This window comes from Fundulus heteroclitus, unplaced genomic scaffold (genome assembly GCF_011125445.2).
Source record: "Fundulus heteroclitus isolate FHET01 unplaced genomic scaffold, MU-UCD_Fhet_4.1 scaffold_97, whole genome shotgun sequence".
NCBI classification, from domain to species: Eukaryota; Metazoa; Chordata; class Actinopteri; order Cyprinodontiformes; family Fundulidae; genus Fundulus; species Fundulus heteroclitus.
The window spans coordinates 888,304-913,338 of NW_023397439.1; the positions used below are offsets into that span (position 1 = coordinate 888,304).

A 25,035-nucleotide genomic window follows, 5' to 3' on the forward strand; every position below is an offset into this window, starting at 1 on the left:
TTTTAAGGTTTCAAATGATCTAATGTGCATATATGACTAATAACAGTATGATTAACATTTTAAGTTGAACAATAACTCCTTTTTATTGTGTAATTATATTTAGAATAAGGTATACATTTACTTGAAAACAAAACCGTTACTATGGGAAAGTCGATACTGGCAGATACAAATAAAAGCGTGATAGAAGCTCAGGAAGAGCGGCTGCCTACAATTTACACTGGCCAGTGGGGTGTCCGGGACATGGCCACCCCCTGGTGGCGCCACTGAGGGACAAGTTATTTCTGTAACTACTTGGTGGAAATAGTAGGACTTCTTTGGGTTTGGGGGCGGGGGGCTTTCACCTACCTTAAAGGTGCATACTGCCCCTACATTTGCCCGACTTGTAAAATGAGTTATCCCCTAATTTAACGCAATTGCCTGGCTGGATTAGTAAATTCACGAGAGAGTGATTCGGGCCAAGTCCTCTGGGCGTGCGTGTGGGTGTGACGATGCAGCCTGTTGTTCACCCTGCTACTTTGTTGAGTCTCTGCCGTAATGCATTAGCGAGTGAACTTGGGCTAACTTTAATATTTATAGCTATCTTGCCACAGAGGACCTCACGTCTCTAAACAAAAGACCTGTGCAGTCGCAGCATCTGCTTTTGCTTTTCTCCCATGCACAGGCACTGGTGTCATTTCAACTTATCACCAGCGGGGGCAGACATCTGCAAATATTCCGTTACTTACGCTATGCTCCTTTAAGGAACAACAATCCAAGTAATATTCACTTTATATTATTTTCCTTTTTTATCAAAGTGTTTACATCATAAACAGAAACAGAAAAGGGGATACTGCATTAGCTTAGGTGCCCAATTGTATGTTAATATTATGTTCTGATTGAGTATTTTTGAAACAGAGTTTGCCAAACAAAAGATCCATAATTTCCGTGCCACAATTTTTGATGAACCTTTCTTTCATGCAATATGTGTTCACTTTAGAATTAGAAATGGTCATTGTTGAGACAAAAATAAATTTCAATCTAACCTTAATACTATAAAAATTTACCAAAGCATTGAATTTAATTAAATAAAAGTTGTTCATATATATATATATATATATATATATATATATATATATATATATATATATGTGTGTGTGTGTCAAGTTTTGTTAAAGGTCACTTAGGGAGGACGCAGCCACTACTCCAAAGATAGCGTTAAAAGCCTGGTTTCAGTTTGCAAATGAGCAAAGGAACAAACACTGATTTGTCGGTGAGATTTTTTGTGATCCAAAGAAACTAAAATTTGTTTGGCCATAATGACCATTTGTAAAAAAAAAAAAAAAAAAAAAAAAAAAAAAAAAAAGGGGTAAGTTTGCAACCCCAAGAGAACACCATCCCATCTGTTAAGTACAGGGATGGCAACACCAAAGTTTTGGGGGTGTCTTGCAGTAGAGACCGCTACACTTTACAAAGTAGACAGTATTTTGAGGGGAGAAAAAAAACATTGTGTGCAAATTTAGAGGCATAATCTCAAAAGTCATTGGCAGGACGTTAAAACCTGGACCCAAGTCTTCTGGATAGAAAATGACTCCATGCCAAATTACTTGCAAAGTTGCAGACAGACAATAAAAGCCAAGTTCTGGAGTGCCCAACTTAAAGCCCGGATCTCATTCCTACATGTAATTTGTAGACAAGAGTTGAAATGGGGTGTGCAAACAAGAAAGCTGACAAACCTGTTAACACCAGTCAGGGGGAATGAAAAACACTTGTATACATGACATGTGTGGCATTAATAATAATCTTTTATGTGTCATTGCAACTTCTACATTTAACCAAACCCATAGGAAAACTTGGGCTGCCTATGCCAGCCAGGAGTTTCTGGGGATATGGGCTTTGCTCACTGACCCAGAATAGCAGTTTGTGGGATTCAAACCGGGGAACTTGCGGCCCTCTCCAGGACCCAAGGACCCCGTTCTAACCACTAGACTTTTGCTGTTCCTGCTCTCGTTCATCCATAGGCTGTGTGGTGTAACCAAGTTGGTCAGTAAAGCCCCAAAAATAACCGGTAACACATTCACTGCTTCAGGGTTAAGTTTATTCATTTTCATCACAGCTCCTAAATTTCAGAGGCACTCCGCATGAGGGTGCATAGCTGACTAAGGCACAAGGCCTCTGCATAAACGTATTCTGTATTACAGTGTTTTTACAAAAAAAAAAAAAAAAGCAGGCCTTTAATCCACCTTCAGATATGCAGTAAAAATGCCTGTGAAGTTCAGTCGTGTTCAGTACCTTCAATTGTTCAAAGTTACTTACAGGATTAAAGAGTTGCAGCTGTAACGCACCTTGGCACAAACTCTATTTCTTCTTTTTTTTCCCCGGTATAATTAATAAGGGCAGTGTGGTTCACAAGAGTTGCACTGCTGTGCAGGCATGTAGCGGGACACATACACAACACGATTCACAATGAGTCACTCAAACATGTGTAGCTCTCCACAGGTCGTCGTTGGAAAACATGGAAGATTTGTCGTATTGCAGTTAAGACGAGGATGAGAAGGCTACAGAGCCAAGGGGAAAACAACAAAACCCAGCATGCAACGCTCTGTACTCTCATCTCATTATTCAAATGTACAAACCAGCAATATCTTCATTTTAATTGCCTTCATATCAATTACAGCAACAGTGCAGAAATATGACCCCTTAAAATTCCAGCAGTTTCTCAAAATCACCATAGAAAAATATGTCAAATTGACACAAACATTATGTATTTATTTATATATAATATATTTTAGGAAATCCAGAGTTGGTCCACGTAACTAACAGAGTGTGCCTGTGCAGCTCCTCGTCTTCCTACACATCCTCTCTTTGTGTGTGGGTTGACAATGTATCATGCGAAGGAAGGAGATTAACTACAAATCCAGTGCAGTCCAGAGATCCAGCCTGGAATGAGGAGAGAGGTTCTGGGGCTCGTTCAGGGACACGGCGGCTGAGTTTCTTCACATACGGGGGAAATTGGGTCGTTGTTCCAGCATCCATCAAAGACGGGGAAGAACTCAGTAGCAGCCGTCTTTCCAGGATTCATCTGAGAGTTTAGTCATGCCTAAAGACCTGTTGGGTTAAAAAAAAAAAAAAAACGGTCAGTCTCCAGTCACGCTTGGACAAGCATAAAATGAACAACTTAAAAATCGTATTCTCCCTCACATCCTCCTTTCATAACCACTGACCTCCTGGAAGGCTGTGCGAGCTTGCTTCTTGCGCAGACCGAAGACGCGGCCTGACCCCGCCCCACGGCGGGCCGCCCTCCTCCGACCGAGGCCCTGCCAGCCGCGTAGCCTCCTCCGTTCACGGAGCCCGGAGACTGGACCCTGCGGCCGCCTGTCGCCGGGAGCGACTGGATAACCGGGAGGCCTCTGGGAGTCTGACGCCCGGCCGACACGGAGCCCACCGGGTTGACGGCTTTGACGGGGGTGCGCAGCGTGAGCGGAGACTGGCCGTTGCTGCTGCGCAGACGACTGCAGGCCATGCCTTGGACAGCAAAAGAGGGGAAATGCTTCAACACCATGTCAGTGGGTAGATTTTAGGGCAGATGGAGGACAAAGAGAAAATACAGGCCCTGCAGAAGTAGTTAAACTCTCCTAGACTGGCACGCCACATCAGGCTCAACGTATTATTTGGAATATTAGCTCTAGGTGTATGTTTAGGGGGGTTAATATATTGTATCAAACATCTCTGTTATGTTTTTCTTCAAGGCTTGTCATGTATATAACTCCATCCATCTCCCCATCATCTATCATCAGCTGACGCTTCACCGTGTTTCACATTGATATCGTTGAGTTCTGGCTTGGGTGATGTGGAGATTCTGCAAAACATAGCCGACAAGTTCGGTTTTGGTTTCATTGGGCCAGAGCACCTTCTTCCACATGCTCCTGTCAACAGACTGTTGCGCTTGAGCCGAGGGTCCGTGAACCTCCTCCAGAGAAACCAGGATCCTGTTGGGGGGGGCTTCACTGTTTAACTCCCGTCTTGCCCGGCCGGTCGGGTTAGGAGTGGGTCGGTGGATTTGCAGTCGGGTTGCACCGCTTTCCCTTTCAGATTGGTCTTTTAAAAAATGCTCAGTTCAGATTTGATTTATTCTTTCAGCTTATTTATATAAATTAAGGTTCAAATATCAAGAACTTACAGCAGAACCTAATTTGCAGAGCCGGCCCATAGTCTGACTTCCGGTTACATCAAAAACAAATATCATATGAGGTTTAATTCACAGATAATTGGGGAACCCATGCTTGATTTATTTATATATATATATATATATATATATATATTTATTTTTTTTTTTTTTTTTTTTTTTTTTTTTTTTTGCTGCTCATTGATACACCTTGTGTCGGCTGATATGAGGTTTGTGGTTGTAACGGAGAACAAGAGAGAGACTCTTGTCTGTGGGAGTTGTACACAAGCATCAGTGGAGCGGTTCTGGAGGTGGGCAGCATCTGAGCCACTGGTCCAGAGCTGCGTCATGCGTAGCTGGTAAACGACAAACAGTATCTTACAGAAACTGCTGAAAATCTACTTAGGCAACCGTAACATTTAGACTAGATTTTATTTCATATTTCTCCTTTAAACAAAAAGAAAGTGAAGAACAGCTCTGCGATGCAGAAACATACCAGTATTTGTGCCATCATTGTGCGTGATGAGGGCTGCTTATCTTAGCATCCACGTTGCAAATGTGAACATGCGCAACAGTCGCTTTGCAAAGAGGTGTGATGCTAAGTTAGAAGGATAAACATAAACAAGCCTGGTACATCTTTATTAAAAAAAAAAAAAAAAAAAAAAAACTTCACTCCTACACAGCGCATCTACCAGGGAGGGCAGGGAGTTGTCATCGACAACAAGCTGACATTCAGTGAAAACACACATAAGGTTAGTAAAAAAAGCTCCCAAAAGGCTTCCTACGTAAATGTAGTAAGTTTGGAGTATGTAAAAAGTTGAAGACCTTTTTTTATTTTATAACTCTGATTGAATCTGTCCTCACTTTCGCTTTTATCACCTGGTGAGGCAGTCTATCGGCTAGAGACAAGAACAGGATTAAGCAAATTTTTAAAATTGCTGGCAAAAAAAAAAAAAAATCATAGGAGTGAGATTTCCCAATTTAGAAGAAGCCTTTTGAAAAAGAGTCTTAGAAAAGGCAGAGTACATAATTCATTCTTCAAATCACCCACTCCATAGTGAATTCCTGGTACTACCATCAGGGAGCAGATTCAGGCACACTGTAATCCTGAACTCAAAATATATATATATATATTTGGCTGGTGCGGGGGGCCAGGTTCTATATATATATATATATATATATATATATATATATATATATATATATATATATATATATATATACACACACACACACACACACACACACATTTGTTTTGTCTGTATATGTGAAGTGTGTAATGAAAATAATTTCCCTCTGGGATTATTAAAGTATTTCTGATTCTGATTAAGAACAAACAGATTTGAAAAACGTTTTTACAAACCAGGCCATCATTCAGACACATCTTAAAAAGTGTTTTTGTTGTGATTTTTGTTCAGCCCGTTTTAATTGACACGTGAACATGGATGCTTACTGATTTTACTGTTGCCAAATTCATTACGTGATTGTTTCTGTGTGCGTGGGTATTGTTTATGTTTTTCTGTCCCAGCTTGCTGTAAGGGGACACAACAAAGTGATACTGATAGAGGTCTTCCTTTATACTTAATGACTCGTGGACATTTTTCTATTAATTTAATAATAATTTAATAACAACACATAAGTCGAGTCTGATAAGACCCAAACGTAGTCCCTGACGTAAAAGGTCCACTCATACTGCAGGGGAGTCCTCCTGTCCACTTCTCTTAGTACTCTGGTGGCCATGCACAGATGAGGAAAAGGTGAAAAGTTACATTTGAGGAGTGAGGGGAGTGGGTAAGTAGGGCAGGGTTACCTGTGGAGGGGGAGCGAGTCAGGTGGGACATGCGGTTGCCAGAGCTCTGGAGGTTAGCCTCCATGCTGCGGCTGTTCCTGACTGCTTCCAGGGAGCGTAGGCTGGTGCGGGGGGCCAGGTTAGGCATGCTGTGTCTCAACTCCTCTGCAACCACACACACAACGCATCCAACAGCTGAATAAACCTCTGTGCAGCAACGGCTACCTTCCCCAGGAGTACCGTGGGCCTCGGGCGCGGCGGTGCGTCGTCGCGGGGCTTTGGCCTACCTTCGCTCTTAGCAAACTTGAGGAGCTCTGCGCTGGGACCCTGCAGGGACCGCCTGGGTGCTCTGGCGCGCGGGGCCCCGAGTCGACCGGCGTACTCCTGGCCGTGGCTGGCGGTGGAGGGAGAGAGGCAGCGGGGCGAGCCCAGCGGCGACGGGGTGAAGCGATGCTGGCGCTGGGGCGCCGGCGACAGCTCGTCCTCTTCGTCCTCCAGGCTGTAGGTGTCGAACTCCTGGTCGCTGTACGTACCGCCGCGGCGCAGCGACTGCAGAGACGTGGTGGAGCTGCGGCGGGACGCCGACGCCGAGCTGGAGGCGTAATCCTGCCTCAGACCTGTCGCCACACAGGACGTCACATTCAAGCAAGAAGCTCCCCGCAGGAAGCAGGAAGTAGGAAGGAGGACACGCGTTCACGCGGCGACTTACTCTCTTCCTGTAGACGAGCCATGATCTGCACGTCGGTGAGATCCTGCAGCTTGTAGCCCATAGAGATGGAGTCATCCGAGGTGCTGAGCTCGCTGTCGATGGAGGACTGGGAGCTCAGGGCCGAATGCATGCTTGGGACCCCTGAAAGAAGAGAGAGTGACACCTCTTACAGACTGATGGTGAGAGTACAGCTCAGAGTCTTTAATATCCCGGCGAGGGGATAAATGCAGGAATCGACACCGAAACAAGCAAACAGTCGCATACAAGAAGCAATAAAATAAAGTCGAGAACACCCTCCCCCCCAAAACACAGTTACAACAGAAAATCACATCACATCACAGGATGATTTGCAAAACATAGAAGCAGGAAGTTGTTGTGAAAGCTTAAAAAAAAAAAAAAAGAAAAAAGGCCCAATGTGAGTGATGAAATGCTGCATACAGCACACATCAACGTAATCAAGTGGAGTTAATCCATTGCTCCGCTCATTAAGTTAGCCGTGTTGTTCTCTTCGGGTCAACCATATCCGATGAAATCTGCTTAATCGCTTCCAGTCCATTCAGGCTTTCTGAGCCACAAGAGCAACGAAATGAGGGCATTTCACTCTCCGGCTTTGTTTACGGAGCCTTACAAAAGTGTTCATGCTGCATCTTATCGTGCTACTTGTATGTATTTTCGGGGTATTTTATGCAACAGATCAACTTTAGGCAGAACATACTCGTGAAATAAAAGAGAAGGCATAAATGGTTTTCAAATCATTTATATTTTTAAATCTAAAAACACTAAAGCACAGTTATTCAGTCCTCCTATACTCTTGTACTGCTAAATATATATTGTATAAATTCTCTATAAAATACATGGAAGTGTGGAGTAGCTTAATGACAAAAGGTGAAACGTATAAAGTGAATGAGTTCCTTTGCAGGGCACCGTAAGTTAAACCTCTCCACCATATTTTCGTTTTTACAATCTCTTGGACCGAGCATTTTCAAGCTGACGCAAAGATTTGCTGTTGGGAACGTTGGGAAACATCTGCACGGCAGACCTTCGGAAAAAGGTCCAGAGGTTTCATAAGAACATCTTGGAGACAATGTTTTATTCTCTTGCTGGAAAATTACATTCACCGTCGGCTGAATTTAAGCCAGCCAAATGCAGCTTTGCATTCATGAATGAACTCTGACTCTGAAAACCATTCCAGCTATTTCAGCGCTGATGTTCTTTATCTGCCGTGCAGACATAAAAGTAACTGCTTGAGTCCCTTTGCCATGCAATGAGTTACCAATTAAGAGATACAACTCCAAGGCTCTCCTTATTTGACTCGTTATCTGTGGGATCAGACGCTAAAACGAACTGTTACCAGGCAGAAACAGGAAATCAGTCTGGAAAATATGCAAAAGAACTTGAGAAATGGCTCGCGGTGCCGGAGAGCGCAACTTAAAAGCGGGTCGGCATGCAAAGGCTTACGCACGGCCCCCTTCAAAGCGGACACTGCTTTAACCGGCGTGTGGGAAACTGTTACAACGTCAGCGTGTTAATGCCATGCCGTACCTGAGCCGCCACAGGTTAGTACGGGTTTGTTAGTGGATTTGTGGTACCCAGGAGAGATCAGGCCAGAGCTGGCCGGGCCTGCCTCTGACGGGCTGCAGTAGACGTTTCTCCATCGGGACGCTGCGGAGGACAGGACAGATCAGACACCTGACGTTAGGGCTGAGGAGCATGCTGCTAGTGTGGGATTAACACATAAAACACGTCAGCTTGTTCAAACCACTGAGCTATATAATACACTGGGTGCTGATTTTGCCGAAAAACTGAAGTCACTGGCCGCCATCTTGCTCCTCCCTACTCTCACAGAATCCCATAGGATTTGCTTGCAATAACAAGCAGTTTTCTGGCTGTGTGGAAACATTTCACAGGTAATTCTACAGTCAGGGGATGTACTAACACTATCAACTACTAGGAAATTAGGTGCTGAAATATTTTACATGTTATTCATATTAAATATATATATGTATATATAAGTATGTGTATATGTATATATATATATATATATATATATGCATACACATATGTAAATAAATGTTTTTCTATATTGTTATTTATATATTTATAAATGTTAAACATATATATTTAAATGAATAAAATGCAAAATATTTCAGCACATGACTTTCTCAGTACTTGATAGTTTTAGAACATAACATAAAGTATATGGCATTTGACATTTTAAAAGTCTTAAGCCCCCCCTGAACATGAGAAAATCCTCGTTATTGGATGCTGTAGCGCACATATTCCCTAGTTACTGGGGTTAGGGTTAGTAAATAGGGAGTACCAATATGGCGGCTGGTGGCGTCAAAGCGACTCGTTCAAACAGACGGTGATTAGCACTCCAGTGTATTATATAGCTCAGTGGTTCAAACCCAAACAGTTCTGGCACAACTTCACTCCCAAAGGTGCGTGGAGAGGGTCCAAGGGCTCCGGCCAGGCTTGAAGGGCCAGAAAACAACTTTATCTGCCGACCAACACGTTTTGGCTTCATCTGGGTCATTTAAGGGCCGCAGGCCGAAAACGCGCAACCCAGCAGATTACGCTGTTAGTCTTCACTTCAGCGCCTTGTTGAGCAGTGTGGGTGAGACGGGGAAGGTAATCCAGCCCGACCCGTGACTGTACGCAGGCGCTCGGCTGCGGTGTGAATAGCTTTGTTGTTGAGCTTCGGCGGCCCGCAGGAAGTGGAAACTGAGCGCGTGATAAATAATGAATGCGGCCTGTTGGATCGGCGCGCAAACTTTCTATCCGCGCTCAATGCCGGCATTCAGGCTCGGTGCGCAGAGCGTAGGACAAGCAGACGGGCGCAGGTGCAGCGGAGGGGCTGAGCTGTAACTAAGAACGGGAGGCGAGCAGGAGCGATTTAAACTTCACCGCCCCGTGGCTTAGGTCCAACACAATAACAGATTTACATGCTGGAGTTAAAAAAAACAAAACAAAAAAAAGCGTACTCTGGTCCAAGCGGCTGATCAGCGTCCGACAAGCCATTTCCGTCTCCGGGGTGCGATGATCGAGGGCCTGCCGACACCATTTCAGCGGCGAGTCTGGCCTCTGCTCTGCCGCTTGCTTCCTGGGAGAAACGTACAACCTGTTGTGAGAGAAGGGGGGGGGGGTGTTAGATCTGCAGGAAAACTGCTGCTAGGAGCAATCATGGTGTTTGTGAACACACGGTGGAGAATTTGGCAGCAAGTCGACGAACAAGTCGCTGACAGCTTCAAACGGCGGGAGGAGTCTGTTCGATGGCAAGAGAGCAAACATTGTGTAAAAAAAAAAAAAGAAAAAAGAAAAATGGAGAATAGATGCAGATCTTTTATATTCAGAGACATTTTCCCCCCCGTTTGCTGTCTGGGCGGCTGAGAGAAACATCTATTCAGGTCACAACAACCGAGGCTTTCTGTGGCCCTTCCTCTGCCACCGTCTACTGTTGCCGCGGCGACGGCAAGCGCCCGTGAAGTCTGCGTGCGTTTTGAAGTGGCGATCACATGGGGCCGGTCCTTTCAGCCAAGGCGCACAGAAAACAGCCCGGACTGACCGGTTCTGCAGAAATCAGCCGGCAAATCATCTTCCCATTAAGCAAACACAAAAGGAGCGAGCAACAATGCGGGGAGCGAGATCCAGGTCGCACACCCTGCCAGAGAGTCCGCAGGAGAGGAGGAGGAGGAGGAGTAGTTTCTGGATGTAGGAGAATGCTCCCACATCCAGAAACTCTTTTTGTTTGTTCTGCAACAATGCCTGATCCGTTGGCGCTGGTCACCAGGTGTCAGGTAGCGGGGGGGGGATTTACCACATCAAGCACTAAACCTATGAGGGAAGCTTTACGACCGATCACAGCGTTAAAACAGCAGGTAAACGCGGGTGGGTGATGTCCGACTGTTTCACGGGGCTTATCTGACGAAGAATGTGACAGAACTGAATGCCTGGAGCCCATTTGTGGAGTTTTAACGCGTTTAAACTCTGCAAATATAATCACTGTGTGAGAGATAACTAATCATCCCAGGGGGGAAAAAAGTGTTAAGCTTTTAGATTCTGTCCTCCTTACTCTGATCCCAACCTTTATATCGTCCAGGGCGATTGTTTGCCTTAAGAAGGCCCCTGATTTAATCTCAGTATAAAACACACGGCCTTCTGGGAAGGGCCGTTGAGAACAGAAAGAGAAGAGAAAGGGCTAACAGGTGGAAGAAGGCGCTCTGGTCAATTCGCAGCCTTTTCCCTACATGCAAAACGCTCAGTGTGACGTAAGACCAGCACTCCGCATCGCTCTGTCCGTGGAAACCAGGCGCTGTAACTCCCTTTCCTCAGCAGGGACAGCCAATCAGGTCCGAACCGACGGTGAAGACTAAATACAAGGAAATCCTAGAAGAAAACCTGTTAAGAGCTTGGACTACCCTGGAAAAGTGAACGGCTAGAAATGAGTCTCTAGATGAAAAAAAAGACCATTAGTTTGAACTGTGGTAAAAAACAAATCCATGATTTGATGCAAAAGGAGTCTGAACGCAAGTGCACGCCACACTTTTCAGATCTTCATTTGGAAGAGATACATAAACACGGTCTCTACTATTAATTAATTAATAATTAATTAATAGTAGAGCCACACATGTACCTAGTGTGTGGCTCTACGTACCTAATTAATCACCTAGAAATACAAATCAGGACAAAAACAGTCTTGTCACCCATATGTAAGGGGGGGGCACACCTCAGATCACATGCTGCACAATCCAGCGCAAAGCAGTTTAGCCATACGGCAGCGATGCGCCGGCACCCAGGCGGGATCAGATTAGGCTGCAGCGAGGATTACGCCATGCTTTGGCTATGATAACCTCACAAAGCCCATATGGTACGGCTAATAACCGACAGAGAAAAAACCCGGTCTGGCTGTCAACCGCTTTTGGACTCAGGAACACAATATGTTCCCCTGCGGATTATTCCTGTTTACAATGTTGCTGGTTACTTTTCGATGGCTACGTTTCACCTAATATTGAAGGGGGGGACAAGCATTGGCCTTTTTCTGGTGCTCTGATGTAACGCCGTGATCTTAGATGTGGCGCTTTCATAAGATGTGGTCAGTGTGTAATTATGATTACGTATAATCCAGTACAGTCGTTTGGTGAATTGAGTTACAGTAAAATTCTAATTTATTGAACGGGTCCGTACATTTCAGGTGAAATTATGCTCGCCCATCAAGCCCCAAATTTGGGTTGGTAACATTTGTGGCCCGCTCTGCTGCACCTTCTCAAGATGAGCCCAGAAAAAGGCGCCTGCTTCGTGTTGTGAAGGGGAAAAAAAAACGCATAGGTCTCTTCGTGCATCCAAATGCTAACTCGTCACTGCCCTGTGGGAGAGTTTCACACTTCGCACCCCAGAGACTAAATGTAAATGTGCACATGACTCATCTGGCTGAAGGGGGGGGGGGACTCCTTTCACATGCTGAAATCACCCAGCCATCAGATGTGGAGAAGGGGACCTACCAACTGTCCTCGTCCTCTACCTCGCCGCCCTCGTCTTCCAAATCCAGGACGTCCACCTCGTCCAGCGCGGTTTGATCCACGCCTGAGTCACTCTCTGTGAGCGTCTCTGACTCGTAGCTCTCCTGAGAGGGGCTCTCGGGGGTCTGGCTCTGCCCCCGGGGCCGCTCGCCGCCGTTTGCACACGTCAGAGCCAGAAAGCCCCCGCAGGGACCCACGTCTTCCTCTTCCACCCTCTCCTCCTCCTCGTCCTCTTCCTCCAGCCTGTCGGTGACGGGCAGAGGGGACATGTCTTCCCCGCTGCTGCTGCTGCTGTCCTGAGGGGGGGACAGCAGGCAGCCCAGTCCTCCACCCTGCTCCAGTCTGAGCTGATCGCAGGTCAGCCTCTTGTTGACGTTGTCAGCGGGGCTCAGGTTGCTGTTGGCCCCTCTGGAGACGGCCGTCTTGGCTCCCCTGTTGCGCAGCGTCTCGTTCTGCACCTCCAGCCGGCGGACGAGCTCCTGCAGCTTGCGGACCTCCTCCAGCTCCGTGCCGGCCAGGTCGCGACCCCTCTCCCCGGCCTCCGCGCACACGGGGTCGGGGCTCTCCGTGAGGCCGGCGTTGTCGGGCTCGGGGGCCACGCCGGAGCTGTCCGGGACCACCATGCCGCAGCTCTGCCGGGAGGGAGAGAGAGAGAGACACCGTTACAACATTACGCACGGGGCTCCAGCCACATGGCCGCGGCTTTTGCGCCCCGACACAAAGGCAGCTGCGTGCCGAGGCAGCCGCTCCAAGGTTCCGTTTCAGTTCCACGGACGTGTTCACGTTAGCTCGAACGTAAACACGCTGCTCGTCCCAGCGGCTCTAGCTCCATTCCATGACAACAGATAACTTACTAGCTGCTGCCTCGTCTATGTATTAACCTAAATACGTGGCATTACGTTAAAACCGAAACAAAAAAACAAATATTGCCAGTCTATAACGTTAGCTTGCACGCTTTGCTAACAACAACAACAAGACACACACAGAGCCGTACCGGGGATTCCTCCGTGTTGTCCCCCCGCGAGCTGCAGACCGCGCTTGCCCGCCACTCAGAGCTCAAACCCCCCGGCAGCAGCACATGAATGGAGAGGCCAATTACAACCACAGCACAACGGTCCCGAAAGCGACGCCGGTCGGACGGTGAAGCGGAGGCAACCGGGACGCTGCTAGTCCATCTTCCGCCGTCCGCGAGCGCATCCTACAGCTGCTAACTAGCTCGGTGATGGAATTAGTAGTTAGCCTCAGTTCGCTCGGTGGAGCAGACCTGCAGCAGAGCATCACTCGCCCCTCCCCCTTCGACTTTTCACATTGGTTGCGCGCCCCCTAATGGGAGAATGGTGAACTGCAATAAGACGTTGGTAATGTCAACTTAACGCCACTAGGAGTCGCTGTGTACAAAACGCTACGTGAGATTTAAATAATATTCTAAACTGTGCCGAGGAGAGGCTGGATATTTCATTGCCTTTCCAAGAAACTGGCTCATAAATTACCGAGACAAAGGCTCGTAGAGACTACAACTACGACCCGGGATGATACACAAACTAGGGAGCAAAGACAAAAAAATCAGTTTCAACAGCTATGCGCTGTATCCATTAACGACTTCTAGACAGATGCATAGGAGCGTGAAAAACACAATGGAATCTGGTCATAGAGGCATTTCAACATTTTATGTGCTGGAACAAACATGAAGAGAATGTACATTTCAATATGTGGTGTGAAAGTCTGGAACAAACTCTTATTCATAGATAGATAGATAGATAGATAGATAGATAGATAGATAGATAGATAGATAGATAGATAGATAGATAGATAGATAGATAGATAGATAGATAGATAGATAGATAGATAGATAGATAGACAGATAGACAGACAGACAGACAGACAGACAGACAGACAGACAGATAGATAGATAGATAGATAGATAGAGACAGACAGACATATAGATAGATTCTAATTCTACAAAGCAAATGAACTAAAACATAAATAAAAGCTGACATAAAAATAGAATGGAAAAATTTGCAAAAATTGTACTCCACAGTATATTCACAACATAGATAGATATTGCACCTTTGTGTGTTGCACAGAAAACACAGCGGAAGGCATAGGGTAAAAACGACATGGGCTAAAACTTTTAATGATTTAATCATCACTTATTTGGTTTAGATTTCTGGAGATGGTTTAAAGAGCTTTGAACATCAAGAAGTTCATTGGACCTTGAACCATCACTGAAAGGGGGTTGGGGGGGGGTTCAATGAATATAGTGGCTTTCAAAGTGCACACTAACCCATTAAAAGGAGGTTTTATGGTGTAATCAAAATACTTTCACAAAGAGACAGAGTGTGTGCGAAATGTATGCATATATTAGGGTTGTGTAAACATTTATAAATAATTTGGCCATATGCTCAGGACCGTTGTCCATTTGAAAGATCCATTTTCACCCAGGCTTCAACTTCTTACCTCATCCAGGTGGGCCTACATCTCATTAAATTAGACCATGCATTCCAGAGAGGCTTGATTGTCAGACTAAAAGTACCTCTTTGAAATACAAATAAAAAAAAAATATTTTGGCAAAGGCGAAAATTGCATTTCCATATTAAACTGTTTTTTTTTTTTTTTGTATTGTTCTAATGAAATATTTGAATCCAAAAATTTTGAATGGTGTGTCTTCATTAGCTGTTAAAAGACAACCGTCATTTAACAGAAATAAAGGCTTTAAAACATAACTGTGCCTGTAATTAACATTTATAATGTGTTTCAGTTAGTGAATTGAGTTACTTTAATATTTGAAAATTTCCATAATGTTCTAAATTATTGAGACACACTTGAATGTCTGTCAGTGGACTGGGTCTGTGTCATCTGATGTAAAAACTCTGCCAAGTATATATGCAAGTTGTCATGACTCGCTGTGGTGACTCCTGGATGATGGAGCAGCTGGAAGGACTCAGCATTGAGATGCACCTGTATGTTAAAATAATGTTTCAATTTTACCAAGGAACATTTTCCTCAATATTAAAGGTAGATTTTTCTGGAAATGTAGGTAAGAAATGCTCAAGTCACTTTTTGAATACGGTTGCGCATGTGCAAGACCATCTTACCTGCTCTTCCACTACTCGGGGGGGATCGTGTGAAAGACTCTTCCAAATTCACTCTGGTCTTCTTTCTTTCTACTGAAGCCTTTCACTTCTTCTCATGAACTCATCATCGTAGTTACCAGGCAGATGAGCACAAATTTTCCTCCAGTATTTCTCGTTGAATTGCTGATAAATTTATGTCGCCATGAATGTAAATTTTTTTTTTTTTTTACAGTTTACGCATCCGTACAACATCAGTGATCCGCCTCTGTGTTTCATAGTAGGAACGATTCACTTTTTGCGATGGGCTAGTGTTGGCTGCTTGGTGACATTGGTCAGATAACAGGTTATCTTCTGGAAGCCGGATCAGTGAATCCGTTTTTCCTCAACTGCCTCCTTATTGTACATACTGACAGCCACACAACATTTTCTTTGTTATTTTTTTTTTTTTTTTGGGAAGCTGTTGTTGGTGGTTGATGATAAATGGCTTCACCTAATCACTGAGCACGAGAGACAGAAAACTTATAATTCTTATAGTTTGAGAAATGTCCCAAAAACCTGAATTTTCTGCCAAGGCACGTAAAGTTAAGCGCTCACAAAGCCACAGCTCCATCCTCTGGGCTTTCCCAGATTTTACGTGCTTAATAATCTTAGTACGTGTCTGAAATCGAAGGAAATAATCTCCCATAGTTCTGCCATTTAGAAAATAGGAATATTTTATTAATACTTAAACAGGAATAGTTTAGTCTGATTTGATGTTAGAAAGTGAAAAAAACAAACACGCCGTATCTCTTTCTATGTATCTGTGTTTAACTGTAAAAATGCAAGGGTGCTATAAAGGACTGATAATCTAGTGACTAACAGATATTGGTCTACAGGGAATTCGTTGTTATGTTCAAGAAGTCAGTTTTAAAAAAGGCTACTTTCATCTCATACTCCTGGAAATAGCCAGAGGAAGATAAGTTGTGGTCATAAATGGAAATGGACTTGTTTAACAAGATTAGTTGCTGGGACATTTCGAGAACGCTCAAATGGAGATCGTGTCAAATCTATTTGCAGTCAATGAAGTAGCCATTGTATATATTATGTGGATTCAAAAAGCCATTGAACTAAAACTAAATGCAATCTTTTGGCACTCCAGACAACCTGTCCCAAAACAGATAATTTGTTTCCCTATTTAGGTAACACATGCAAGAAATGCATGAAAATCCAATGACTTCATTACACTGGGTGCACAGAAAGCTGCCTGCAGTCTTTTTGACCAAAAAGGAGCACTCTCTGAAATGTTTGTAAATCAAAAATAACTTCAATTTCAATAGATAAATAAACAATGATGATTGCTCTGTATCTGTTGCTATGAAGATCTGTAGGTGTGAACTCTATCTCTGTTTGCTTTTGTTGGACACAGTCAATGCAAAAACACCTACATAACTTGTTTGGCAAGTGATCCACACCCTAAACAGATCAAACACAGACGCCACTGAAGCCCTCTCCCGATCATGATGTCATGCAGCACTTGTTTCTCAGTTAGATTCTCCAGAAAGGCCAAACATCTGTGTTTAGTCATTCAATTAGTTTACCCGTATCTTCTCGTTGTAGGACGTAAACAAACTCAAAGTTTTGCCGTGAAAGTGTTCTGTTTTAGAAAAGATAATTCTTCATCAACATTTCTTTTATTTGTCGGGACTTATGGTGTCACTTAAATGTTTCGTCAATGAACAAAATTTGAATATCAGACAGCTACGTTGTTGCTACGTATTGAAGAGTAAATAAGCTATCCAAAAACGTTCCCACGTAAAACAGTAACTCTTTGTTAAATCACGATTTACGCAAATGTTATTAACCAAATTTTTTTTTGGAATGGCAAACAAGCTTAACTTGGAGGCAACCGGACCTTCGCCTGTTTGATGTTGTGATAACCCGGATAACTGAGAATTTGAACAGGCATTTTTTTAGTTTAGTTTCACCAGCTCCATACGAGCCTGATTACTGCTGGACCTTTAGAATCAACAAAGCACTTCAGATAGCACCTGTCCGGCAACATGAAGTAGGCTAAACGGCCTTAAAAAGTAACACGCCCTGTCCCTATCTAGGTAGATTTAAACCAGTGAGGAACTAGTCTTTAACACTGTTCTGAACAAAGGTTTACGTTATTTCTGGGGACTCCAGCTGACAACTGTGAGAGCCTTTATCCACAAATGGAGAAAACATGCAACAACGGTGCCTCTTCCTCCACTACCACACCGAGGTCTAATCCAGGAGGTTCAAAAAAGAACCCGGAAGAACATTGAAAGCACTACAGTCCTTAGTAGTCTCATGTAGGTAAAGATTTTAGGATTCAACAATAAAAAGACAGTGGGTATCCGTGGGAGCAACATTTTTGACAAATTCTGTCCCTATACAGATCAGAACTAACATAAAGATCCGTCTCACGTGTGTTCCCCAAAATCAATCACAAGAATTTTGTAAAAATATTGTACAATCAAACATGTTGGAGTTACTAGAGAACCTGGATGACTTGCAGCAGTCTATGAAACCAACAATTTTACTCAGTACATAAAATGCAGAATTAGAATGTCCACCCATCATTCTGTGAACTTAGGTTGAAGGAGCTTTTGGTTTTATTTTTAGTCTTGGGTTAGGACAAAGAGCCAAAGCACACAAGCAGTTGCACCTTTGACTGTGTCAAAAAAGACGGTTTAGGAGTGGCTTTATTTGAGATGCTGTTACTTCAAATCGGACTGTTCATGCTCAAAATGTCTCGCGGGGCCAAATTTGCCCCCACAGCAGCCATTTGCATGGATGCTTTTGCTGTCACGTACGCGCATGCTGCAGGAAAAGCAGCATGCATGTACATGACAACAACATGCATACCTCAACACGCCCGATGTGGAAAAAACCCACACAAGTTGGAGCCACTCGCAAAAACAGTCCATGAGAAGTTATCAATCTATTCAGTTCTTATCTCCTTTAATACGGCCTTTTTAAAAGGAGCTTAACAGAAAGTCAGAGCACAAAAAACAGGTTGCCCGGCAAATGCAATGGCCACAAATCCATTAAGGATTTAAAAGTTGAATTTAAAAACCTAAAATACATCCCCCTTTGCCCGCTAGGACTGACGAACATTCGTAGCTCAGACATTTTTTCTTCTCTCCCTGCAAGATGAGACCTGCTGGTGGGTGAGGAACCTTCATCAGAATACCAAAAACTCACAGAAATATTTTGGTTCCAGCAGTCGCTAAGAATGTGGCTTTTGTTTTCGAGAAAGAAAACTTAAGCAGAAGATGGACCAACCCCTGGGCTGCCGACCAACTTATGTAAAGTAAAGCAAAGTAGGTAGATTGAATCCTGGCGTCCTCCAAAAAGTAACAGTAGTATTTTTGTAAGAGGTGATCAAATCATTTAACAAAGGATCCCACAAAAAGTAAATATCTGAATTTCCCCGTTGATGGGGCAATAATGGTATTTCTGTTCTATTCTATTGTATTGCATTCTCTCAGTTTTAACTTGATATTTTATCTAACAGAACATCTGCTTTAAAGTGTCGGAATGTGAAAAATGTGAGGCACGTTCTGACAAAACTGACACAGGGCCTCTTGAACATTTAAACAAGTTGATGTCTGAAAAGTGAGTTTTAAGCAGATAACAGATAACACAGTGACTCGTCTCAAGCAAATACATTTGTTACATGATTTTTATTAAAACAAAAATATCAGTTTTCCCCTAATCTTCACTACATCTCCATTACACGCACCATTTACAGGCATACATTTGGTGTTAGCAACAGTGACTCACATGTCATTGCGGTATTTATGATATTGCATGTTTGCTTAAGCCTACACCCAACACTTAATCACTGGCCTTCAGTTCAATACTGCATAAAATGCAGAGAAAGAGCAAAATTAAGACTCATTGCATTCAGGTACGGTGGACTATGTCACGATCATTCGCACGTAGAGCGACCTTTAACTCCGTTTCGATTAAAAACTTGGCAGCACAGACATTAGCGGTACAGATGCAGATGGTGGGACTTTGAACTGGAAGACAAGAAAGGTGATCGGGCCGGACAGAAGAGGAAGAGGAAGGCATGGCAGGAGCGTCTCAGTTGCCCCCCTCTTTTAAGGCTTTCTTCTCCGCTTCAATTTCTGTGTAAGCACAAAAGACAAAACAGATTTGGATCATTTCTCTGGACTGACTTTCAAACAGTAACATGCAAGACCGCTGTAAAAATATTATTTTTTTTGCAAAATAGGAGAGAAACTGTCAATATAACAACCATTAGAGTTTTTTTAATGGGGGTCCTGACTGCTGTATAATGACACGCACAGCACACACTGACACTTTTGGATATGGGTGATATAGCTTCTTGCTCATTTCAGCACGCAATTGAGAGGCCTATAGTGTCCAGCTTTGTACCTACCTCAATTAGAGTCATGAACTGTGACTGATTCTTTTTAGATATTTTAATGATATTTGTTGTATATTTATAGTCTTATGATGTATGCGCCGTGGTGTCTGATGTTTGTGTATGTGACTGATATTTGTTATTTGTGTCTTTCTTCTCTGCACTGTAAGTTGACGTTGCTTTACCCTTGAAGTTCCTGATGGATAAATGAAGTTACTTGAACTTGAATAGACAAAAAAATAAATAAAATAAAATGAAAAAATCTTTAATTTGCAGTTTGAAGAGTTATCCATTACTTATTTCCATGTGCTGCTTATTTGTTGGGGACTGCATAAGAGACAAGTAGCTGACGGTGCTGAAGCTGGTGTCTGATTTGAAGCCCATTATTTTGGCAACAGTGTTTTTTGATGAAGGCAGTAGGGCTCTTTGCCCATGAGCCCGCTGTGTTAAGGGCCGGTCCAAATGCTTACAGAGGGGGGAAAAAAAGGTTTCTGTCATTCGTGCTTCAGATTTGTTTTTTAATCTGCCAGTGACAATCTTTTGTTGTACTCTTTTTAAACACAGTTTGAGATTGAAACCGTCACTTTATTTGTGAAAATAAAAAAATTAACAAAAATCTGTAAAGCGTTTTGATATTCAGACCAACATAGGTGGAGTCAAGCAGGAAAACCATTAATATATTGCCTTCCTCGAAGCCACAGATAAGCCAGACAGTCTCAGCGAGATGCAACATTTATTTACTCCTACATTTTTTGTTCCTCATAACCCACCACATGAATATCAATCGCCTTCCTATAAAAGATGACAGTATCATATAACTTAAGATTTATTATTGTTTCCAGATCTGTTTAAATGTGACTCTTTCCATCTGGCCACCCGTTTTAAAACCATCTTATTGACCTTTTTATAATCGTATAAATCATCCTGTCCTTGTGTAGTGTGAAATCTCTTTAATCTGATAAGTAGGTAGTGGTACAGTAATATGTACTCCTGTTTTAAACTTCTTTTAGTTGCCAGTGTTCAGTCATCAACAAAATCTAAACAAGGCATGTTTTAGAAAGTATAGCACACATAAAAAAAAGCTATCACTATCAAAAAATGTTTAATGTTTATGGTCTGAATGTTATTCAAATTGTTCCAGAACTTTTATCAGTAGTAAAGGAGTTAGTGCGTGTTTGTGCACCACCTCCCACTGCAGATGGTTTTCAGCAGGAAATTTTGGCTCTGCATTCCAGTCGTCAGATGTTTCAACCTCTGAGTTTCCCAAATTATCAGGTGTGCAAAGAGTACAGATGAAGGGGCCCTCCTCCAAAATACCACTTCCATCCCACCAACTAACACTTTGCCCTAAAACAGCAGCCCCACAGTTTCCTATCTTGCCATGTATGCTGATGTGCTGAAAAAGCTGTGTTATGTGTGTGCAAAGTGAGAAAATGAGATGCATTCTGACAAATGTCCAGTCCTGTGTTTCCATTCTGATGCACTGACTTTCTGAATTTTGCATGTATACTGGGATCAGTGCAGTGGAATTCCCGTTTGTGCATGAGGTAGAAATGCACACATCCACTGTGCGTCGTCTGAGTTACATAGTAGGCTACTTAATATAATATTTATAACATAATATGAGCATATTTTTAGACAAATGCTTTCTGTTTTAAAGGGTCTGCCTTCCTGTAACCGTGGTTACACGTAGGTCACAGTGATGGTATAGGAAAGACATAGGTTGGCTTCCTCTTTCTAAGCTCAGTTTAAATTGCATTTTATCATCAGAGCCATACAGGACAAATCCAGTTGTGGGTAATGACTGTCAGTCTTATAGAGGTAATATTTTTCTTAATAACTATGAATTAAAGAACGGGTAAGCAAATGGGCTGCAGCATGTGTTTTGTTAATGCTTCCACCTACTGAATAAAGGGATACATGTAATAACAACATAATAAAATGCCTGAAATTCTGCTATGGTTTTCAATTTTCGCATTCAACTCCAACATTATGAGTGGCCCAACAATTAAAGTGTCACTTTAACAGAGTTTGTAATAGGAATGAACTTTAAGATGAGCAAAAAAATAAAAACAACAACAAAAAAACAAAAACAGAAAAAAAAATTTAACTTAATATTGTAAACTCTGTCTAAATAAGATGTGCTGAAAAAAATTCAGGTTTATATGAGCTTTTGTTAACTGTATATGATATACAGAAAACACTCTGCTATCAGTTAATTATTACCTGAACTTTGAGCACACCAACAGGGATCAGTAGTATCTTAACTAATCAACCTGAGGTGCACCACGAAGCCTATCAGCATTCTTGTTAAATATTAACAACACATTAACATTAATTGCTGAATATTGTAATTGTTAAATCTTAATAATATTTGAATACCTTGTAGCCACTCTGCTTAGAAGAGGTCAGTTAATTCAATGCACCTATTGTGCTCCAGTGATCATAAACCTATGTTCCTCCTTTTATAAAGTGCTCCAGTGAAAACTAATAAAACGAACATGTGCCAGCAGAGGCTCCTCTCTCTGTGCTTCCCCTGTGACACACCAGTCTGGGCTAGATTTAGGCTAAGAAAGAGGTAGATCAGCCTGTGGGCCTCTGGTGGCAAAGGATGAGCATTCTGAGGGACTTTCTTTTTTTTTCTTTTTTTTACATGTTACAGGAGATGCTAAATTAATTTAAACAGCTTAACGGTTTCTGTTCACTGCTATGTCAAGAGAAAAAAAAGTGAATTTTTCTATGTACTAGCAAAGAAATGAGGAAGTTCTTCAGGCTCATAAAATTTACTGTAATTTCAAAAAAGATAGAACGGGTGTGGACAAATAAATCTGTCTCTTGAGGGGGCGTGTCTTGCATGGACATTTAGTAGAAAAGAGGGACTTGCTCTCAGGTTGCTGGGTGTGTACCATCTCCTGATCTGTGATGCAATGTTTGCTTCTCATAATGACAGGAGGGGAAAAGTTAGAGCGCATTGGAGCCAAGTGAAAAAAAAAAAAGAGGTGAAATGTGAAACAGGTGTGGACAAGACCAACTTTTGTTAAGCCCCCTCCCTTTTTCCCCCCCTCCTTTTCTTTAGCACCTACCCTCCTTGGTTGGGAGTCGATTTTTCTCTTCTGTGTTTGTCTTCTTGAGCTTCTGCTTGTTAAACTGCTCCACTTCCTGATTCACTGGATTGTTGTCGCCCATTTTGGAAGAGTTCTAAAGGGAAAAGAGGGGGAGTGAATGCAAATATTAGATAGCCTACATGTGACAAGCAATCTGCAGTGCATGCACATTCAAAAGGGTGGGATAATAAAAAATAAACTGGGCCCCACCTAGGTTGAAAGGAAAAGGACAACAGTGGTCTAGTTTGAAGGCACAAAACGTGGGCTACTCAGATTTCATGCGAAAAACCTCCACAGAGAGCTTGTGTCAGGAGTCCGTCTGCACATCTCACCGTTATTTACAGTAAGGTAAACTGAATTGGGGAGGTAAGATGTTAAAAAAAATGCTCGCTGATTTGTAGATAAATATGCAATGTGTCGTCTGAAACAAGGCAAAAATGCAGGTAGTAACAGCGTTTTCAGAAAGAGGACATACGTATGGAAAATGCATGTGAAGGCAGAGCCTCTGTGGGATTTTATAAACCCACCATGATCTTCTCTGCATGTCCCAAAAGGGCTGCACGGCATGAAGATGGACATCTACAGTCTGAAGCACACTAAAAGGCGCAAACACACCCAGATTCCAGAGCAGGGGCTGCGTTAAAACAGCTGCATTAAACGACCCGCTGCTCAAGCATCCCCTTGCAGCGAAGAACGCAGCGCGGTGGTCAGGTAGCTGCCAGGTAGAACGGGACAGCAGCTCGCATGCAAAAACAGCCTCGAGATGGCTTCATGGTGGCCAACAGCAAAACGTTACATAACACTTGGCAAAGACTCGTGGAATGTTCTAAATATCATAATGTTATGCATTTATGACGGATTTCATTCTTTATGTACCATTTAAATAAAACGCGAAGTTGAATACTGTGCTAGATGACAGAAAAGGTAAAAAATATATATTAAAACATTTTTTTACCTGGTGCAGGGGTGCTATGTGAGAAGGTCCTCTCCAGGTAAAATGCGCCTGTGTGTAATCTGTGCAAAGCCCGAGGTTTAAATAAGGACGACACGCCCTTCTGCACGCCAACATGGACACCGCGGCGATCTCCTGATTGGCCCCCGCAGCTCGGGGGTGGGTGGGGGGATTTTAACTAGACACACTGTTATAGTTAAGTGGAGGTTTCCACCCTCCGGCCTGTTAATACAGTCTGTTCCTGGGACAATTCTTTTTTTATCAGCTAAAAGTCTGTGCTAAAAGCTCTTTTAGCTCCTGTTTTTATACCAGCGAATGACATGATGTTTGTTGTTCTGCAACATCTCCATCTAGTGGTATGCATTTGACATGACAACCCCTGATCCGTGATGGATGACGCAGAAAACGCAGCAATGCATTATTGATACGACTAGTTTAATAGTTCATTCTGACGGGGAAAAAGTGAGCAGGGATTATTGATCCGATTGTAAGTGACCGAGCTGACTGTTAAAAAGCACTCCAAAGCGGCTCTTGCGCCCCACCCCCAAACCCATTAAACACGCACGCACATCAAGTTTTCCATCCATCCATCTATCCATCTATCCATCCATATATATATATATATATATATATATATATATATATATATATATATATATATATATATATATATATATATATATATATATATATATGTGTGTGTGTGTGTGTGTGTGTGTGTGTGTGTGTATTTTTCTAAGGGGAAATTATAAAACCAATGCTAGTATTTTAAAGAGTACATAAGAACTCTGAACACATGAAATATGTAAGATTTTAACGGTAGATGATCAAATGGAGTCCAAACAGAATAATGATACTAATCATAATTCAAAAATACACCGGCAAATTGTTTTTATTTATTTATGGGCAGATTCTAATGTGCACATCAGCGTCCTCCACATCTCCTTATTGTATACCACGTGGAAAAAATGGCTGTGCAGTTTAGCCTTTACTAAAATATTGTTTTTTATTTGTATTTCAAAGAGGTACTTTTAGTCTGACAATCAAGTCTCTCTGGAATGCATGTTCTAATTTAATGAGATGTAGGCCCACCTGTATGAGGTAAGAAGTTGAAGCCTGGGTGAAAATGGATCTTTCAAATGGACAACAGTCCTGAGCATATGGCCAAATTAATTATAAATGTTTACACAACCCAAATATATGCATACATTTTGCACACACTCTGTCTCTTTGTGAAAGTATTTTGATTCCACCATAAAACCTCCTTTTAATGGGTTAGTGTGCACTTTGAAAGCCACTATATAATATTCATTGAACCCCCGGTTCAATGATGGTTCAAGGTCCAATG

General features: G+C 42.8%; 2 protein-coding genes across 5 annotated transcripts; both read right to left on the bottom strand.

Moving 5' to 3' along the window:
* Nucleotides 1-2,052: 2,052 nt before the first annotated feature.
* Nucleotides 2,053-13,468, bottom strand: zgc:66447 (SLAIN motif-containing protein-like). Of its 4 annotated transcripts, XM_012859316.3 has the most exons (9): nt 13,150-13,466; nt 12,138-12,787; nt 9,624-9,760; nt 8,182-8,301; nt 6,640-6,780; nt 6,218-6,547; nt 5,952-6,095; nt 3,201-3,501; nt 2,053-3,084 (listed from the first exon to the last, which is right to left on the bottom strand). In XM_012859316.3, exons 2-9 carry the CDS (start codon nt 12,776-12,778, stop codon nt 3,030-3,032), a joined length of 1,869 nt encoding a protein of 622 aa, XP_012714770.2. In that variant the 5' UTR covers nt 12,779-12,787; nt 13,150-13,466; the 3' UTR covers nt 2,053-3,029. The 4 variants fall into 4 exon arrangements, with proteins under 4 accessions (XP_012714770.2, XP_035990860.1, XP_035990859.1 ...); XM_036134967.1 differs by lacking the exon at nt 5,952-6,095 and having other exon boundaries at nt 13,150-13,468; XM_036134966.1 differs by lacking the exon at nt 8,182-8,301.
* Nucleotides 13,469-18,902: 5,434 nt separating this feature from the next.
* Nucleotides 18,903-23,832, bottom strand: tmsb1 (thymosin beta 1). The gene is made up of 3 exons (XM_012859194.3): nt 23,691-23,832; nt 22,715-22,829; nt 18,903-19,371 (listed from the first exon to the last, which is right to left on the bottom strand). Exons 1-3 carry the CDS (start codon nt 23,802-23,804, stop codon nt 19,328-19,330), a joined length of 273 nt encoding a protein of 90 aa, XP_012714648.3. The 5' UTR covers nt 23,805-23,832; the 3' UTR covers nt 18,903-19,327.
* Nucleotides 23,833-25,035: the final 1,203 nt, after the last annotated feature.

Excerpts from the sequence above, each read along its gene's own strand:
- zgc:66447 (XM_012859316.3), bottom strand. The coding sequence starts at position 12,778 with ATGGTGGTCCCGGACAGCTCCGGCGTGGCCCCCGAGCCCGACAACGCC. Across the intron at positions 8,302-9,623 it reads GATCAGCCGCTTGGACCAGA|CGTCCCGATGGAGAAACGTC; the intron begins GTACGCTTTTTT and ends TGTCCTCCGCAG. Across the intron at positions 6,548-6,639 it reads GGCTCGTCTACAGGAAGAGA|GTCTGAGGCAGGATTACGCC; the intron begins GTAAGTCGCCGC and ends GTGTGGCGACAG.
- tmsb1 (XM_012859194.3), bottom strand. The coding sequence starts at position 23,804 with ATGTTGGCGTGCAGAAGGGCGTGTCGTCCTTATTTAAACCTCGGGCTT. Across the intron at positions 22,830-23,690 it reads ACATAGCACCCCTGCACCAG|AACTCTTCCAAAATGGGCGA; the intron begins GTAAAAAAATGT and ends TTTTCCCTTTAG. Across the intron at positions 19,372-22,714 it reads TCGACTCCCAACCAAGGAGG|AAATTGAAGCGGAGAAGAAA; the intron begins GTAGGTGCTAAA and ends GTGCTTACACAG.